Source organism: Ammospiza nelsoni, chromosome 5 (genome assembly GCF_027579445.1).
Source record: "Ammospiza nelsoni isolate bAmmNel1 chromosome 5, bAmmNel1.pri, whole genome shotgun sequence".
Lineage (NCBI taxonomy): Eukaryota > Metazoa > Chordata > Aves > Passeriformes > Passerellidae > Ammospiza > Ammospiza nelsoni.
Window position 1 is genome coordinate 46,726,005 of NC_080637.1, and position 19,786 is coordinate 46,745,790.

At 38.5% G+C, this 19,786-nt stretch overlaps 1 protein-coding gene across 1 annotated transcript in view; it reads left to right on the forward strand.

Annotated features, from left to right (window-relative positions):
- Positions 1-314: 314 nt before the first annotated feature.
- The window catches only part of ANO4 (anoctamin 4), a 128,734-nt gene continuing 109,262 nt past the window's right edge, over positions 315-19,786 (forward strand). Inside the window, exon 1 of the mRNA XM_059472566.1 lies at positions 315-527. Coding sequence (XP_059328549.1) covers positions 315-527 — 213 coding nt within the window. The remainder of the gene's footprint in view (positions 528-19,786) is intronic.

Here is a 19,786-nt window from a genome sequence, read left to right on the forward strand (position 1 = left end):
TATATGTAAACATGGCAGGTTTAGGTATTCTTTTCAATGGTATTTTGTTGCTGTTAATGGTCTGAAGTGTTGCCAGAAAGATGAGGTGGCCGATGAACACAGACGTTCATTGGCATCTGCTGCACATACATCTGCCACCTCTTCTGGGGGTCATCTTCACTTTATGGCCATTTAGAAAGCTTGGCTCCATAGGCTTTATTACAACCAAAATCATCACTTGCCAAGAGGGAATGTGCTGAAAACTAGGGATGCACAAAAGAAAGACAAGTAGTACACATGCCTCAACATTTCTGGTAAAACTGGCCCTTGTAAATATGTCTGCCATGGAGGAGCCTGATCCAGACACAGGTGCTGCAGCAAGCAGAGCTGTGGAGGCTGGTGCCCCTTCCTTGCAGAGCAATGCCCGTCCAGGCTCCGATGGAACTTACACAGCACATCCTTCCAGCCCACATCAGAGCCTTCCCCAGGAGCGAGGGGGGACTTATGTGCCTCCTCCCAGTGGGGATCCAGCATCAAATCCTGCACACGTGAGATGCTAAATCCTGGGACATGCCCACAATGGACAGCTGTTTCAGAGGCTAAAAACCCTCTCACGTGTTGGACTTGACTCAACACATGACCAGTTGACCAGTTTGACATCGTCAGGTTTGACTTGAGCACTTGACCAATTTACTCATATATGTGTTCAGATGCATGTTTGCTTAAAAAACATTTTAGTGAAGTTTATGCTTTGCTGCAACATTATCTATATTTTTTTTTTATTTAGCTGAGGGAGAAGTAGAAGTAAATTTTGTTGTCTTAAGGCCTGCCCCTGAAGACATTGGCTGTGTGATTTCAGTGATAATATATCATCGAAAGTAAAAGTCAGTTGATGGTTGATGAGGCTAACTGTGAGCATGGAGGATTTAGACACCATGCCTGGTGTCTAAAAAGGCCCCATAGCCAAGGCTATAGCACAGGCTGGGTGGAGGCAGGGAAGTGCACTTGATCTGCTGCTTGAGACCGCCCCAGACAGCGTGACCAGGGCCTGACACTGGAACAGCAAGAGGGCACTGATGACAGGGCATCCCTGGCATGGGATGCAAAAAGAGAAAGTTAAATTAAGCCTAGTTGCTGTGCTGAAAATCATTACTATCTGTGCCATGGAGCAGACACATTCAGACGTATCCTGAGATACCTTCTTTTCCCATCTGTGAAGTCTCCTGAGGTGTTTATCCTATTTCACAGATGATGTCTCAGATTGATTGCACTGCTCTGCGTTATGGAGAATATCTGATTAAATCAGATAAAATGAGACTTGTGATATTTGCAATGTAGCAGTTGACATTCAGGCAGCAAATTAAAACGGAGAGAAAAAAAAGAGAATTCTCTGCTTTTAAATCTACCTACACTTAGAATACATCTGAATGGTTAGTGCTGCTTTTCATTCCTCAGCCAGTAAAAAGCATCTGGGACTTGACTTAGTGCTTTGTTTCACAGAGCACTGTGGTTTGCTCCAATGTCTGTACCATGTATTACTGCTGTGTGTGCATTTACCTTTTATTCTATGGGTAAAAAGCTCAAAATCAGCACAAACAGATTTAATGAGAATGTTCTTGATTTTGAAGATCAGAATAATAGCTACTTGCTAAGAAAGAAAATTATTTTAAATGCAGTGCTTTCCATAGGTGAAAGTAAGTTTTAAATCATCTCAGTGTTGAGGCTATTTTCAGCTAGTAAATGCTGTGCATATATAAAAAAATTAATAAGACAAGATTAACTGCCTCTTAGAGTTTCCAAATCAATAAGAGGCACTTAAGGAGACAGATTCAATCTTCAATTTTTTTTTTAGGAAAAACTGCCTCAAAGAAAGAAGTGTTGATGTGATGTTATTTGTTGTGACAGAAACTGAAATATGAATCTATCGTTTTTTCTATGATCCTACATTCATTCTAATGCAAGTCTATTCCCCTTGATTATAGAAACAGCGAATCAAAATCTGAACTATCCAATCCACAGAAATTCTAATATTCTTGCTTACCGTGCCCCCCTTAGAATTTATTTTGAGCACATTTCTGCATAATGCTTAAAATATTTCTATTAGAATTTGCTTCTGGACAGCTAAAATGTTTCATCTTAGTTGGACTTCTTGTATTTGTTGTATTTTGTTATATTATTTTGATTTGTTTTGCTTTCTGGTTTGGATATTTATGGTTTTAATTATTTCTTACTATTTGTGTATTAAAGTAAAATTTGTTGATGATTGGCGATACAGAAGGTGTTTCAGTAATTGAAATGATAATGGTTTTTTGGCTTGCTCAGAGGTAACTGATATTCTACTGATATTCTATTGTAATTTGTATTCTACTCAATTTGTTAGATTACATTTTGCAATGCATCAAGTTCTTTAAAAAAAAAAAAAGTCAGTATGTTCCAGTCCAGATAAGTTCAGAATAATTTTCTGAACAAAACTTTTGACATTTTGACAATTCTTGACTTCAGGGTTTTCTTCTCGTGGAAAAAAAATGGCAATCTTTTGATAGAAAAGCACTTTACTGAAAATGTTTTATCAGCCTCAGTTTTTGATTTCTATTGTGTTTATCAGATTTCAAGGCCAGGTGTTTTTCCTCACTGTGATTTTCATGCTGGGCCAAGCAAAGGAACTTTTTTCAATGCTTTTTTTTTTTTAATTACTCTTCAGCATGAATGTGATTCTAACACTAGTGGAAGTCCGGTAGGAACAATAAAGTAAATCAAAATAGATACTAAATAAACAGAAAGAGAGCAGTAAAAACTGTAACAATGAAAATGCAGGCAATCTCCAGAACAGTTTAGGCAGCTGGGATGGTGACAAATTACACTGTTTTCAGGTTGCTGGGTGAATTTAAGTGAGGTACACTTTGCACACAGTTGTTAGGCATTTATTCCAGTAGCCTGATCTGTATAACATATATGCACTCTACAGTGTGTTTGTTTTTTATACAGAGGAACTAAAGAATGAATTGTCAGACAGAAATAAAAGTACAAGCCTTAAAAATTAATCAAGTTAGGCACCTTGGGGGTGGAAAAAAGTTTCATTTATTCACCTGGGTTCACACAACTTGCATAGGCATCACCCTGTGTTCAGCACCATGGCCCTGCAACACGGCTGCAACAATCACCATTAGCTCAACAGCAACCCTAAAGAGCTTTATGTTCACTGAGCTAAACTTTTCACACTAAAGGAAGACAAGTGTTTTTTCAGAGTGCCATGTAGACCATTAAAGTAGGACTATTGTGACTCTCTCCAAGACATTTTCATGACTTCAGGTTGTAATCTTGCCTCTCCTTGAGCACTTTGGGAGTTTTTCAGTTATGCTAAATAATCACTGTTGAATGTTAGCTTGTTGTTATTCAATAAATCACATTCAGGGCTATGAAAGCAACCCTTTGATGGCAGGCTTAAAGTGGGCATGATCTTTTTATTCATTAGGATTTCAACAGACTTAAATGAACACTGGCTCTGGATGCAGTTTTACCATAGGTAATGTAGCCACTTTTGTAAGGAAGAATAACATAAGAACCTCAAGCAAATGGTTAGAAGAAAGAATCCTGAGTTACTGAAAAATTGCCCAAAGAGCTGGCAAATATGACAGGGAGGCAGAATCCATCTACAAGTATCTTTGGGCAAGTGAAACTACAGGAGAAAGAATAAAATGAGAAACTTCATTGTGTCACTGTGTAAATCCTTGGTGAAAGCACAGCCTGAACATCAAGGGCATTTCCGATTTTGCTTCTTGAAGCTTTTTTAGGGCGCATTTCAGGTCTTCATCCTTTGAAAAAGGCAAGGAATAGAAGAGTGACCAGGGATGATTGGAGACATAAAACAGTTTATTAGAAAGGAGCAACAGTCTAAACTGGGTCTCCTAAGCTCAGGAAGATGACAATAGAGCAGGGGATATGATAGAGTTCTGTATTACCATGGAGAGGGAAAGGGAAGAGGTCATTCATGATCTCTTTCAATACAGTACTTCCATGGATAACAAGTTTCAGACCAAAAAAAAAAAAAAGAGTTATTCCTCCACCAACTCTATCTCTAAGCTCTGTGGTTTGTTTCCAGGGAAAATATATGTGCTAAAAAAAGGATGTAAATTCTGAAGCCAACTGGAAAAAAAATTTGATAAAAAATAAGAGAAAAAGTAACATTTAGGCCACATCACCTGAAACTGCTACAGATTTTGGAAATCCTGTAAGGTCTCCAATATTTAGGAGGAAGTAGGCTGGGAGAAGCAATCATACAAAATCTCAGAAAACTGAACACATAGTTTGTCAAGATGCAAAGTATTAGTCCTTCTCTCCAGCCAATGAAGTTCCTGGAAAATTCTGAAAGCAGTAGCTTTTCTGTTTGCTTATCTGAGGGCTTGCAGTTGTGAGGTTTTTTACATCTGATGTAGTCACAAGTATTTCAACATTTCCAAATCAATACTTGAAACATAACCTGATCTTAGATATGATTTCATAATCACATGTTATCAGTGGCAACATACTTGATGCTGCATTAAAGAGATGATATTTAAACTTTTAAGAACTGTTTTAATCTAATATGGGAATCCTAATGATGTTGCAACATTTTTCATCAAGTTAAGGATGATTTCTGGAGGTATTTTTTACCTAAGTAATACATAGGGTGAGAAAAAAAGGGAACTGCCTTTAGACTATGCTTTCAGGTACGTGCACAGAGGACAGCAGGAGAATTCTTCTTGTATGTTCCTTCATTTCCACCTAGAATTCAGAGCAAGCAAAAAAGTCCATCATGTACAGCTGTTTCTCTGCTGAATCTCAGATTGAACTGGGTTTGCATGAGAAACCTTTTACATCGCTTCCCTTTCTGAGATCCCCTTTATCAAAGCTATCTTTAAAATGGGAAAAAGCTGAAGCTGTCTGCAGAGCATCATTGACTTTAATGGGAAATGTGGCAATTTGCACAAGGAAAGGAAAGAGTACTTAGTTTATTAAGGTGGACAAATTAGCTCACTTTCTCCTTCCCTGTGTGTAAAAGTTGAAAGCAACTAAATATCTCATTTTCCCATTTATATACTCCTTAAAGCCTCATCTTCTGCCCTCTGCTCATGCTTACTAAGTGCTTCCTTATAATCTTGCTTATCTCTGCCTTGATGACTGCAGACTTTTAAAGCTGCTTTACTTTTTGTGACCATGTGTGATGGAGTAGCTGAGATTTTCTTCCTCACTTTTTGTGCTCTCCTGTACTTGGTCTGCTGTGAAAAGAACCTTGAAAAAAGAGCCTGCCTCAATCTGCTCCTAAGGCCCTCCACATAAGGCTGAAACAAAAAAAAAGACACACACAGAAAAGATAAATAGATGGAGTAATTGGTCTCCAACAGGAGCACTGACTCTAATGATACAAAACTAAAAGGACTTCCTGCACCTGCCAGAACTACTTTGTTATCCCAGGAAAGATCTACAAAGCAGGTCAGGACACTTGAGGCTAATCAAGCACTGTTAGCTAATGGATTGTTTGTACAACTTTGTAACTCTGCACTGTCTTATTATTGCCTATTCATGTTCACATAATCTTTGTATGTTCACATAATCTTTGTCCAGAGACAAACACTTCAGAAAGGAACCTATAAAAAAAGGCCTGTGACCCAAAGTGGTACAAGATGGAAGAAAACTGGGGCTAACACAAACCTGACAGTCACAGTGGGGATGCCTTCCCAGGTGGAGAGATGTCTCAGTGCCGGCTCAATATAATTTGGACACATGACCTTTCTGACCCAAATTCAGGTGCAAGAGTCTTCTCCATCAGTACCAGAGCCGTGCCACTGTGCTCAGTCCCATAGCAGAGGTGCAAGGTGCACAGCCTGGCAGAGGTGCATGGTGCACAGCCAAAGAAAATGTCCATCAGATGCATGGGCAAAGTGATTTCTGAGTAGTACAGGATGTTGCTGTTCATGTTTGTAGCATCTGATGAGCCAACAAAACAAATAGTCACACAAAGCTTTGAATTCAGGCACACTGTAGTGTTTGGAATGTTAATAATTTCTCCCTCCTTTTGCTTTTTTATGTTTGATTTTATTGCTTCATGACTTGGAAGTACTTCATTACTCCCTTTTAATGTTCTCATATGCAGGTTTTATCTGGAGCATTATAAATCCCTAAGTGTCATAAGCATATTACTACTTTATAAGAGACAAAATATGCTCAATGTGGAAGGATTGATGGTTTAAAAAATTCTATAATAAAAAGACTTATCTTGGAGCAATAAAATTTATCCAGAAGCAGGATAGAAGCGGCTCTTCTCTGCTGGCAAACTGCCCAGCTGAGATGTAATGGCAGGAAGGTAGTGAAGGTGTTTTCCTTATATGAACCTGCAAGCTCAGAGTCATGGGAGAATGAAAGGTCAGTAAGAAGAGCAGCTCCTCATGGAGGCAAAAAGCTTGTATGAGGAAAAAAAAGGATAAAAATACAGGAAAGGAAGAGAAAGGCACGTGGATGTTTGAAAATACAGAGGAAGATTTTTGATGCATGCAGGAAAGGAAAAGAGCTGAATGCTATGTATAATATGTAGAGGCTTAAATCTCATCCAGCTTCAAAACACTGGACTACTTCCCACTCCTACTGCAGCCAGCCAGGTGCAGGTGGCTGAGTCCTGTCCAGGAGCCCTCCAAAATGAAAAGTCAGCTGTGGATGCTGGACAGTATTTAAGCCTTTCACTTGCATTTGCACTGAAGCCCTGCCTCAAAGTGGTGTTTGTGAGCCAGAGGGCAAGGCATGAAAAACCCCTGATCTTTTTAACATCTGTCAGAGCATACCAGTGTGATTGCACCCAGCTACTGAGCATGAATGCCAAGCTCACTTAAAAATCACCATGCTGCAGGGACAGGTACAACCAAAGGCTATACTGCCAGGCATGCAATGGTAAGGGGATATGGTGTCAGCAGCTATATGGCCAAGCCTAAAGGCAGGAGAAAAACTCCACCAAATACAAATAGTTGAAGACCCAGACTGCAGTGTGCTGCTGGAGAACTTCTTTCTGGATGTCTTGTGTGAGTATTGTCACGCTGCAACAAAGTAATTGATGTCAACTTTAACATCTACTCTTCAGAGACCTCTCTGATCCACAAACCCTGGGATTCAGCAGCAGCATGGGTTTTTGCAGGAAGAATAGGGAGAGTTTTCTCTAGAGTCTGCTTAGTGCCAATTGTTCACCAGGCTTTCCTCAGCCATCAGCTACATGCATTGTTCCCAATCTCTTTTCTACTTCTGATTCCCCCTCCCTGTCTGTGCTTTTCTGCATGTTATCTGGGGATGTATTTTTGACTTCCAATATCTCTTTTAAAAGAACTTTCGCCCACATGAAAACAAGGTAATGCTGCAGCTTGTGGCAGTATTACTGTCTTACATTTCTTTAGACTTGTAGTTTAACAAAAGAAATACACATAGGAAAGAAAGACCTGGTCTTTCTCTGGAAAAACCTGAAATTATAATTAAATAAGGACACTTGCATCTTTGTCCTGTAGCTCATTCTTGGAAAATAATGGAAATTAATTGTCCTAATAAAAGGATATATTCCATGGAAAAATAACTGCAATATCAATGGATTGGAGTGAAAAACTTCCAAATATACTGTATACATTTGTGACACTCTTTGTGTGGTTGGTTTAAGGCACTTTTAAATTTTAAATATGTCTAAAGAAAAATGTAAATGTAAAGTTTTCTGTGATACTGGAATAGTCTTCCTCATGTAGTTTGGAGGTATGATTTATCATCTCTCTTTAGTGGAAGAAGCAAAAGGTTGCATATAACCAGCAGCAAGTTGTTGATGGAACCTAATTTTGCATGTGATCAATCTGCAAATTTTGCAGTTCATAGGAACAGCAATCTGGCAGCAGTATCCTTTATTTTGATGTCTGAAAAAGAACGTGCTGCAGAAATAGTTTAGGAAGCTCAGTCACAGCTGCACAAGAGTTTATAGACATTTTCAGAATGTGAAGAATCAACTTAACTTGAGCCACCGAGTAATGTAGCAGTCAGTTTATGTTTGGAACCAGTTCCTAAAATAGATCTCTATTTTCATGATCAAATGAAAGCACAGCCTTACTGAGATCCAGCAGAAAGCATGTGTTGATGACAGGCTCAAGTTTAGTGCTGAACGTTGGCTGACTCCACCGTAAGCTTCAGGGAGATGATTGTTTTAAATGATGCAACAACCTGTGGTGATGCGTAAAGAAAATGGTTGTAGTTAATTTTGTAATACCTTAGGGATAATTGCTCAAAATTTTGAACATCACAATGTTCCAGTGACTGCAAAATTAGTAAAGAGCTCATTTTACAGCTGGGGCTTAGCTTCTCACCCTTTGAAGCCTGTTACAGCTGGCATGGTCAAAGAAACATGTTGTCCAGGCAAGCTCATTGTCATTCTGTGCACATGGATTGGTATGCTGCCTTTCATGAGGATAAGGTGACTGGGATTTGCTCTGTATCCTAGGGATGTGATTTCAAGTTTTTAGAAGCTGGCAGTTACATTAGCCCTAAAACCAGGATGTAGGTGAGCAGCTGCTGCAGGAAACTCCTCATGCCTTCACATTTCACATTGCAGGAGATCAGCTCTGGAGTCAGGACGCAAAAACAAGTATCGAGCACTCAGCTTCGATTCTGAATGCACAAAGCCATCACAAAAGAAAGCAGTTTGCACAGCCTTTGCTCCTGTGTGCAACCCCACTGTTTTCAGCAATTGCCTACGGAAGTGGTGGCTCTCTTCACCTTGGCAGTATATTATGGATCAAAGTGGATTAATATTTCAGAGATTCAAACCTCTTCCATGACCTGGAGGTTCACATACATTGACTTCCAGGGGAGCTAGAAGAGCAGAGTCATTAATGCATTCTTGGACATTTCAATTCACAAAACTGAGCAATCTAATCAATGATATCCAATGATTTTGAGTGACTGCACTTTACAATGTGCTTACAATATCCACAGTTTAAGGCTTTAGGGTCTGCTTTTCCATCTGCTTTTCAGTTTGCTTATTTATATCGGGTTAGGGTGTTTCATTTGGTTTCTTTAAAAACAAAGATAGTTTGCTGACAGAAGCAATAAATATCACAATAAATAAAGTGTAAAACAGTAGTGTAGAACTATCATTCAGCCTTCTTCTCAAAAGAGATTGTCTGAGTGTTTTCAACCAGAGTATACTGAAAGAAATTCAGGTGGGGTTGGAGCAATTGCATCACTGTGAACAGGAGGAAGTCAGAATCAGCAATTTCTGTAATATAACATTTCTTTCTTCTAAGACTGTCCATTAGCCACAAAGGAAATTTCCATTTTGCTTTTTTCTTTGGAAAAATAAAGCCTTGTCTTTACTCACAATTTCAGTATAAAAAATTATTATGTGACAAATTTGAGATTTTTGGTGTGAAAGACAATTTCCAGTACTGACAATAAGGTTTCACAGGACAGGAGAAAGTGGAATTTTTTCCAAGCTTTAGGTCTTACTACTGTCATGTGTAGCCTTATTGCTTTCCTCAAAACAGACTTTTATTTTTTCCTTAAAAGCCAGTTAATGCCTCTAGCATCTTTTCCATATGATGAGACTTCCTAGTATTGGGTAAAGGTTCAGAAGATAAGAAATAATTTCTGACAAATTCTAATCCATCAATCAGAAAACTGGCATTTATTAAACTTTGTGGTAGCTGCCTCATTAATATTGCCCTTTGTGAGCTGTGTGGATATTTTAAAGGAATGGAAGATATTTCCTCCTGCAGATCAGTAAATTGGTAAACCATTACTATGTATTCATTTAAATATCTATTACTATGGCTGAATCTGATCCCTACAATACAACAGAAAAGGTGTTCACATTTTTAATTTTCCAAGAAAATTAATCTTTTAGAGTTCTCCTTTTGCTTTTCTTTTTTTTTTTTTTTTTTTAAGGATGTTCTTGCAGCTCCATTTTAAACCCTGACAATTTATATTCTAGTTATTCCATATTGATCTCTTGTATCTAACAGTACTAATTCTTATTCCTGTCAGGTATAAATTTGTCTATTCATGGGGCTGAAAAGCGTGTGCAAGTCTGTCAGAGGAGAACTGCAGCAAGCTACCCAGTGTCACAGCATCCCCCTGTGGATGGGCATCCCTCGATCCCACAAGCCAGAGGGTCAATAAAAATGGAAGCCTCCTCTTCTGGATCTACGATTTCATCAGTCACTGGTGGAAAAGCAAAAACCCATCAGCCAGGTAACAGATTGGCCTTGATACCTTTTCCAGTCCCATTTCCCATGTGATGTGCCATGACATGGCAAAGCTGGTGTTAATGGCACAAGGTCACCCTTCTGTGGAGAGCAACCTATTGATTGCCAGAATTACTGACTGATGTTTTGTTCACATTTGATGTTTTTGTCAATTATAGATTATAGGGAATAACAGCAGTTGGGACAGCTGAAAGTGGGAAACAAAAATGTAAGTTTAATCATAAAAACCCCTACAATGTGCAGTGGTATCCAAAATATTAATGCAGAGAGATTTGGGATATTGCTTTTTAATACTGCTTCCCTTATATATATTTAATTTTGATAAGCCTTGATCTAATTGCTCTAGAGGCTACAGATATCCCCCATGAAATTCAATAATTGACACTAAAATTGGTTTTGACCAAATACACAGTCCAGGGTGTAGATCAAACTTGCTGTAACACTAACAAAGCCCGTGGATCTGCACGACATCTTACAACATAGATTAACTGGTTAACAAAATGAAACTTTTCAAAAGAAAGTCAAAATCTCCAGGGAACCATCAAATTCTAATTCGCATCATGAGTTCATTCCTTGTTATGATAATTGAAAGTGCTATTTTAGAAATACCTTTTCTCATAGCAGGGAAGTACATTTGTACTGGCCATGCTCAGTGACTCTTCACAGTGAAAATTAGACACCAAATTTCTTTCCTGAGCAGAGCAAATTAAAGCTGCCCATGAAGTCTGTTTTGTAGCATATTTATTGAAGGGTCTCAATAATCTTCCAGTGTTGCTGCCCAGAAAAGAGCATGATATATAATGTATGCAGCTACTTGGGAGCTGGGAGGCAGAGTCTATTTGTGTGAGACAGACAGTTCTGCCTGCAAACCCTTAAGTTGCAGATCTAGTAAATGGCTTGATTTTTATAGAAGTTTAAATTTTAGATTATCCCTTGTAAGTTGATATAGAGGTCTATTGCCATGAGTTTCATGCACTCATAGTATTTAGTCACCATAATCTTTGTCAACACAGATTAAAGAATTTACAGTGACTCATAACCATATGCTTTGTTTATTTTAGTTCTTCTGTTCACTTGTTTGTCCTGTTTTTTCAGCTTCTGTCTTCTTCGTACAAGTAGAGAAATTGCTACTACTGAAATGTTGCTGTTGCTAAAGATATATAATGATGTATACAGCATGTTAAGAGATTGACAAAAAAGTCCTGCACCACAGTTTTTGAAAAGTATCTTGAACATGCACTCATTTTGAAATGCTGCATATTCTACAGCTATCTGTTGATAAGCAGGGCCTGTGCTTGAATATTAAATGGTGTTCATGCACCACATGCTTGTGCACAGGACTCTGATTGAGAAAAAGATCCCTTTTTAGGTAGACCTCAGAGGTTTCCTAAATGGAGCTCATTAGTGACCATTTGGATAAGGATTATCTTTCAGTATATTAGTTAAGTTTTATATGTCTCCTCTTTGGACAGTAGGAGCATCTGAGAACCTACTGAGGACCCTTTTTGTATGACAGGAGTCCTCTCTTGACTTACAGTCCCAATTTTTCATCTGAAATGAAGAATCATTTCTATGATTTGTGTCTGCCTTTTCAATTCTATTTGAGACCACTGTATTTGTGTTTGTATCCAGGTTAAACTGCAACCACTTGAGCTTTGTGCAAGTAGATCTAAGAAAGATTATGGTTGGCAGCAGCAGCAATAAATAGCACTCCTAAGAGGAAATTCTGATTTAAACAAAAAATCATATGTTCTTCATTCAAAGTCAGTCACAAATTAACAGCTGTAGATTCATTACCAAATTAAGACATCAGTTGTCCAGTGGCAGTACCTTATCTCAGATATCATAAGCAGCCTGATATTTTAGAAAGACAATGTTCTTATATATATTAACTACTCAGATACCAGATCTTACAGCAGTCTTTTCTAAGCTGTCATCCTGCAACTGCATACAGTAAGTTTGTAGGGTTTTGTTCCATCTAATTTTAAATAGTTCATATAATTTGGGCTTTTCCTTCTGTTGGACTGCTGTTATAATCAAGTAACTCTCACTGTTGGAGCAGTATATGCTATACTCTGAAATTTTCTTTGTCCAGTTAGCAAGTACTCCAAACATGAAGGCAGTTTAACCTGATAGAAGGTATTTCTGGGACTTAAAATGGCATTTTAATTCTTATCAGTGAAAGAGACTAGGACCATGGAAAGAAAAGATCCTTGATAAAGTACAGGTTGAGAGTATTTTTCTTCTTTGATAGCACACTACTTCTGTTTTCTTCACAGTATATTTTTTCCCTTTGCATAGTTTCTTCTTTCAAGAATGACAACTTTTATTACCTATCATGAATTCTACTTATTTGACAGTAGTTGCCTTTGAACGAAGTTCACAGGTAGCTGTATGCTAACAACAAGGAATAACAGATACTGTTCATTGTTCCACCATTCCTTTCCAGTTACTTCCCTGCCAGTTTTATTTGTAACTAGTAAGGAGTCTGAGGCTCATGACTTCTATTATTAATCTGAGTGTTAGAGTGGCTAGGGAGTGGTGAGTAGTCTGTACTGTACCTTATTTAAAAATAAATAAACTTTAAAACTTTTTTGTTCAAGCTTGCAAAGAGGTACTGCTCAGCCATGAGCAGAACTGCAACATCTGTGCTTGGATTTTAAGCAGATATAAAGGTATCAAGAAACTGAAACAAAACCCAGAGGAAAATGGAGAAATAAGTGGAAGAAAAAGGCTATTAATGGGGAAGGGAAAACTCCTGACCCCTTTGCAGGTGCACCAATACAAGGGAGCTTTCTCTTAAAAGAAGGAAAGCAAAGATGAGTATCAGCAATCAGATGATAAATTTAGATGTAATGGCATTAAGGCAAATATGCATTTCTTTCCAAAGTCAGGAACAGCATGGTTTTAGTTTTGAGAAACATCTAGTTACCATCTTCCATCCAAATGAGCAGCTGTGGTGTGTCGTGGCTAGTGGGGTACAAAGCTGCTGAAGCTGAGAGTCCAAAGCCATTGCTGGCTGCAGTGAACTGGCACAAGGCTCCTGAAGACAGCGCAGAGTACTCGGGTCTGTGCTGCACAAGGAAGGCTCTCTGTAAGAGCAACAGAATGAAGCATAAAACAAGCCTAGGGGGGGTTAAGCTGTCATCCCAGGCCATTCCCTCTATGTCATGGTTAGGCCATTCTGGGGACAGAAAAACACCTCACCTCCCTTCTGACGGCGCTGAGCCTTTGCTGTGCAACAAGGAGTGCTTTGGTTTCTGGGCTTCTGCCTGCTCCTTCCATTGTTAATCTATTCCAAGTCAGAACAATGTTACCTTGGCTCATTCTCTTGGTGACAAATTCCTTTATTTTCAGATTCTGCAGAACTTGTCAAACCTCATATTTCTAGGAGTCCCTAAATTTGCTGGCTGTGGAAAAAAAGTCTTATTTAATATGTCTAAGCAGCAGTAAAGTAAATGCTTTCATTGTGACAAACTCTAGAATCTTCTTAGTTATTCTCTACTTGCAACATTTCCTAACACTTGTTACCCATTTTGTAATAACGGGAATTCAGAGGTTCTCTGGCAAGGTTTTCTCTCTCTGTGCTTCTGATAAAACCTTAATGCATTTTGAGGTTTAGATACATTAATGTATATACAGTAATGTAGATTGTAACTTTTATCACTGTTACAAATCAGTAATGCAGGCAATCTACTGGAGCAGAAGAAAGGGTTGTCTTTGAAATAATTTATTTCCAAAATTTAGTTAACATGTAAAGATTCTTCACTCCAGGAAACACATAAAAATATTCTAGAAAATGCTGCTTTCAAGAATTTACTGTTCAAAAATGTCTCTTTCAAAGCCAAAGGGCTGTACATTTTGGAAAGGACATTCCTTGCTACCTGAAACTATAAAGACATATCCATGATACTTGAAAGAACTGTATGTGCTGAAAGGACTGGTTCCTGGCATTATGGTGAAAGTCTGCTGGGCTCATTGGAATTCAGTGAGGAACTTTTCTTACACTCTCTTGTTTTTTGTGATAAGAAATATTTGATAAATTAAAAGCTTAAAAGAAGGCATGTTTGCTTTGGACAGGTTTCCCTTTATGTTTGGGTCCTCTTTTTTTACTGCTTATCAGTCTGCAGCATTTTTATTGATGACTCTACTTGCTCAGCTTGTAAATAAGAAAGAACTAGGGGGCTTGGCCAACTGAAAAACTGACTTGGGAGGCAAGTAAAAAGGCCTTGGTTCTTGAAACTAGCAACAAAGGAGAAAAGGAAATGTGTTTAATAAGCTTAGTCACAAATTAATTAGCATTGAATTATCAAAAGATCTTGGACTGAAGCCTTCAACAATGATAATTTACTGTGCAAAATATATCCTTTTCTCATCACAAAATATGCATATGCTCGTTAGCATTCACATTTGATTGTAAATGGTCTTTATAAGATCTGTGTTAGTTAGATGTGACTTGCTGGTTAAATTACACTTTGTTTTCTTTGCTGACTAGCAGGACATGTGGCATGCATCTCTCCTAGATTAGAAGAATAAAACCCTGCAAATAATTCTGCCAGGAAGCTCTGTCATGCAAGTACTTCTTGGTAGCAAATGCATGCATGGCATGGGGATGGCTGATGTAAATTCATCTGGAAATTTGAATTCACACCGACAGTAATGCTGTTATCTTACTTGTCTAACATTATTAAGGGAACAATCCTTTTCAATATGCCTTCTGCTGGGTGTACACAGAACTTTCTGTCATGTGGAATGAAGCATAGAAAATGCAAGCAGATTTCAAAAAAGTTTAGTATTCCCCTCATTAAGCTAATTTTCATATTAAAACCCCCACATGTTTACAAGAATCATTCCTATGCAGAAGGACTTTAATTTGGACATTAATGTCAAAGAGACCAGCCTGCATATTTAACTTTTCCCTTTCTCTACAGCTTATGTACAAAGCAATGTAAGTTCAATGCACAGAGCAAAATTTCTCCCATGTTGGTAGTTCCAGTGTGCTCTGTGAGCACCTCCCTGCTGAAGACAGACTGTTCATTCTCCTGCCTCTGGGTGCTCTGCAGCCTCTGCAAAGCTCCCAATGAGAGGGACAGTTTGCCTCATTGTCACCAGGCTGAGTTCGGGACACCACATGGTGATTGTGCAGTACTTTGAATTTAAGAGCTGAACTAGGTAGGAGATGATGCAGAGTTTGAAATCTTCTGTCAATTTGCTTAGTCATTCAGCCTATTTCATTCAGCCCTTTACCTTTCTATGACAAAAGTAGCTTTAAAAATTTATGGTCCTAAAGTATCAAGTCTCCTGGAATGTTCATTCTAGCACTTTGGAGAACACTTTTGCTGCAGCATGCTAACAAAAAAAAATTTTAGCGTATAAAGCACTGTTTTTCAATGCTGTCTTGCTTAATTTAAATGCATTTTATACAGGCAGAAATTGCATCCCTCTGTCTCAATTTGTGCTGCATGTGACACACATAAGCATTGAATCTATCTGGGAGGGACCTGTGCATGCCCTCAATAAGGGGCTTCAAAAATAATATTAATAATTTGAAGTGGTGATTTGAGGATGTTTTGTGATTCTTTGAGGGTGTTTTTAAACTTAATTCTTTTCAAATACTTTTTTTTCCTTCCTGCTTTGATAACTCTCCTGTTTGCTGTTATAAAACATTCTTTCATTCAGCCCTGAAATCAATTATGCATGTTTACTTTAAAATCAGAACAATTCACCCTCAGATTTCAGCTCCCCTGGCTGTTATTAGTTTACAATATGTAGTCACCTCACAAAGACTGCAAAATGCCACTCTCTGTGGAGATCTGTTCCTGATTGTTCTACCATCAGAGTGTTTCCTTTCAAGGGGAAAAAATAGGAAAAGGATTAGGACTAAACTCACTGATCCTAGAGCAAGGTTATAATGTCCTGAGGCCAGTGTAACATAGCTGTTTTAAAATTACTTGACCATTCTATTCTGAAAAAAAAAGATATAAATTTTTTGCAAAGTTTCTGAGAAAGTAATGACCCATTTAATCTAAAAAGAATAACTTATAATTCAAGGAACAGTGAGAGAGACTTTGAATAATCAGTTATTATGTTCCTGCAATGCTTGACTGAAAAATGGGACTTTTTCTTAGCTCTATAGTTCTTGCTTAAAGGGGTTTAGCGTTATGTAAGACTCTATTTCTAATGTTAAATATGTTACATATATTCCAAAGAAAGATTCTTGCAGGAAGACTGTCAAAAGATGGAACAAACTAGCTTCTACTTTGGCAGAGATGCTTTTAAAGTCAGAAAAGGGATTTAACTAAAATAGGACTGCATAGTGTTATTAATTTCTACAAAAGGTTTGTACAAAGTCCAAAAGATAGCAAGACCGCTTTCCTAAGACCAAGTCTGCTGGTTCATTCTGATATCTCAAAATTCTGCCAGACCTTCCTTTATAATTATAAATTTAAAAAAAAAGAAAAAAGAAAAAGTAAAAAACAAACAAAACCAAAAGCATCCCAAAACAAACCAACCAACAAGAAACCCAAGCTAAACCAAAACAAAACAAATCAGCAGGGGGAGCTTATTCCTTGGATGAGTAGACATGCTACAGGTAAGTGCTTCTAGGATTCTAATGGACCCACTAGAAATTCCAACCAATGTACTGTGGTGCCAAAAAAGTTCAAAAGCCCTAAAGAGTTGCATAAAACTCATCACAACTTAGACCAGGCATAAGGGCAGCAGCAAAGCAAAAAGGTGAAGTCATTTCTAATCTGTCCTTTGTTTCTGGAAACTTCCTTTGGTTATTACAGACCTCTGACTGTTCCTGTGCCATGAGTGGGTGGATGCCTCAGGAAAGCAAATGTGTCCTCTGTGTGTCTTCACAGAGGCACAATATTTGCTGCTCCCATCCTTGGGAGTGCAGCTCTGTACTATTTTATGTTTTAGAGGCCCCATAGAGCACAAAGCATCTGACTTTTTGAGGTCTTCTTCATTACTGGTAACATTCAGGGTGGTTAAAATAGAAAAAGGGAGATGCCACCAGAGTTTGGTACTTTGTCTAGACCTTCCTTTGGGAATGCACCAAACACAGAAAAAGAAATCAGGACCTATTACACTGATGAAAGATTTTTAAGGATCATCAAAACTGCACATTTTTTCAACTGCCCCTTTTTCTGTTGCCAGAATGCCTGAAAATTATGACCCTTGGTATTCCAATATTCTCCTACTGCTTGTGAGGGAGACTCTGCTTAGTGCCAGTTGCTGAAAATAATCTCTTTGGGGTAGTCACCTTATGTGAACAGCCCAATACTACTCCATGCATTTTAATGTCAAAGTGCTCTATTTCTCCTTTGCAGATTTTGGTAATTATAGTAGGTTGCAAGGCTATGTAAGAAAGGCCAACTGCACTAGTATAAAGGGCATGATTCCTGCTGTTTGTAAGGTTCTTTCAAAGACAAATTAAAATTTTGAGAAAGAATATTTTTACAAAATGTTCTACAAATATTGGTCCCATTCTTCCACTCCATTTTGTATCTGAATGATTCTATTTATCATAACATCTCTCTAATTTTGTCTCCACACACCCAGACTGGTAGGTCAGAACTATATCCTCTCTCTGTAATAGACTAGAGTGCGATTCATTGATCTGTGTTTAGTTTCTGCACAGGAAAGTATGTTTAATGGGGTCTGCATGGTAGCTCTTGTCTGAGACAAAAGTAAGGAAGACTTTGCAATGGCAGTGGATTTCTGGGCTTCATGGCCCTGGCCTGGGAAAGGGCTCATGATGCTGTAACTGAGGAGCAGGCCCCCTAGCTCATGAAAACTGGAAACAAGGTAAGTAAAAAGGGGAGGGAGGAATTTGATGATGACCTGTTAACTCAAAAGTGATGTAGAATATAGAAGGAACAGATTTGTGGGAAAAGGGATGTTTGTAGCTGGGAATGTTTATTATCCAAATGAAACCTTCCTCTCCAGAAATCTCTAAATCTTTCCAAACTGGAAGGATCAGACTGGGGATGGACTGGATGTACTTGCACTGTTCTTACTCCCTTTGGCTAAGCACTTGGTGTCAGAAATAGGATCCTGCCCTGCATAGACCCCTGTTCTGCTATCCTACTTTCAGGATAACCATTTTCACAATCCTACGTTATGTTCATTCCTCAGCAGTCTTAGGACAGCTGAAATTCCCCAAATGGTTTAGCTGCTGATACTTTTTTTGCCAGAATTAATTACCAGCTTATGTTCAGACTGTGAAGGCAGTGCTGTGGTACAATGTGAGTATAACTGGTTGTTACATTAAAACACATCTGAAAGAGACACCTGGGTTCTTTTTAAAGCTGTCTTGATGTCCCACATTATAATAAAGTAAATATTTGGTGCACTGAAGTTTTCTGTTAGATTGTTCCCTGTGCAGCCAGATTTTCTGTTTGTCTCATCAATAGAGAGAACTGGATGAGGGTTTTGCATTAAACTGTTTGTTCAGCAAAGATTTTTCTCTCCTCCCCTTTATGAATGGCCTGGTAATGACTTCTGATATTTGTAAAGGGATTTATCACTCACAAGTAGTTTGATTTTTCAAACATGGACAAATGTTTGAAGATCACATGTGATGGTGATCTTTGATAGTTGTGTTTTTATATATGTGCTCACATATAAAAAGAGGAAGAGAGGAGAGGAAAGAGGAAAGAGGAGAAGGTAACAATCATTCTTACTATTATTTTTACAGAAATAAGGGTAGTAGGAAATGGACTGGATTGCTCTTAGATTTCTTTCAAGATCCTTATTTGCAATATACAGCTGTGGAGAAATGTCTTTGCTTAGTTATACTTAGTTATATATACATTAAATGGCTTTGTGCCATTTTCAAAGTGTATCTTGTGAACACCCATCTCAGGCATTGTGACACTTGAAGAGGGCAGCTTTGTTCCCCATAGGAGAGACACTCTGCTGCCTTGTCTCTTTGTACAATCACTGAAGACTTTTTTAGGAGGTAATTCCAAAGGCTTGTTGTGCAACTCTGTTCCTCTGCTGATTGCTGAGGAATCTGAAGCCGGGCCAAATAGAGCGGAGTGATTTGAACTGTTAGTCACAGGGATGTGCTTGTGTTCAGTGTGAACATTTGGGTTCTTTCAATAATCAGAACACTGAGGCATCTTCTGGGCATGGATGGGACATGAAGCAAGAGGTTGTGAGCTTTTACAGAGCTGTCCAGTAGTTTGCCCATGGGGGTTCTGCCCATGTGGCAGACATGGATTATCAGCTCTCTGCAGCTGTTGTCCTGTTCAAATTTGCTGCTTAAGAGGTGCCTCCCCCTTGATGACAAGAGTACAGCCTTGGTGGGTTTGACAGCACTCAACAGCTCATTCTGGGCAGTGATGGAATTGGAAATACGAGAATTGAGGGCAATCAGGACCCTGTCCTATACTCTGGTGTTCAGGCTGTTGTGACAGTAGAGGACATTTTCAAGGTATTGCTTTGCACCAAGGGTTATCTGTCCATTTTTCCTATGGCTGTCTCTGGAAAAGGCATTCACAGCATGAAAGAAAAAGAACAAGTGCTGAACATAGAGCTCC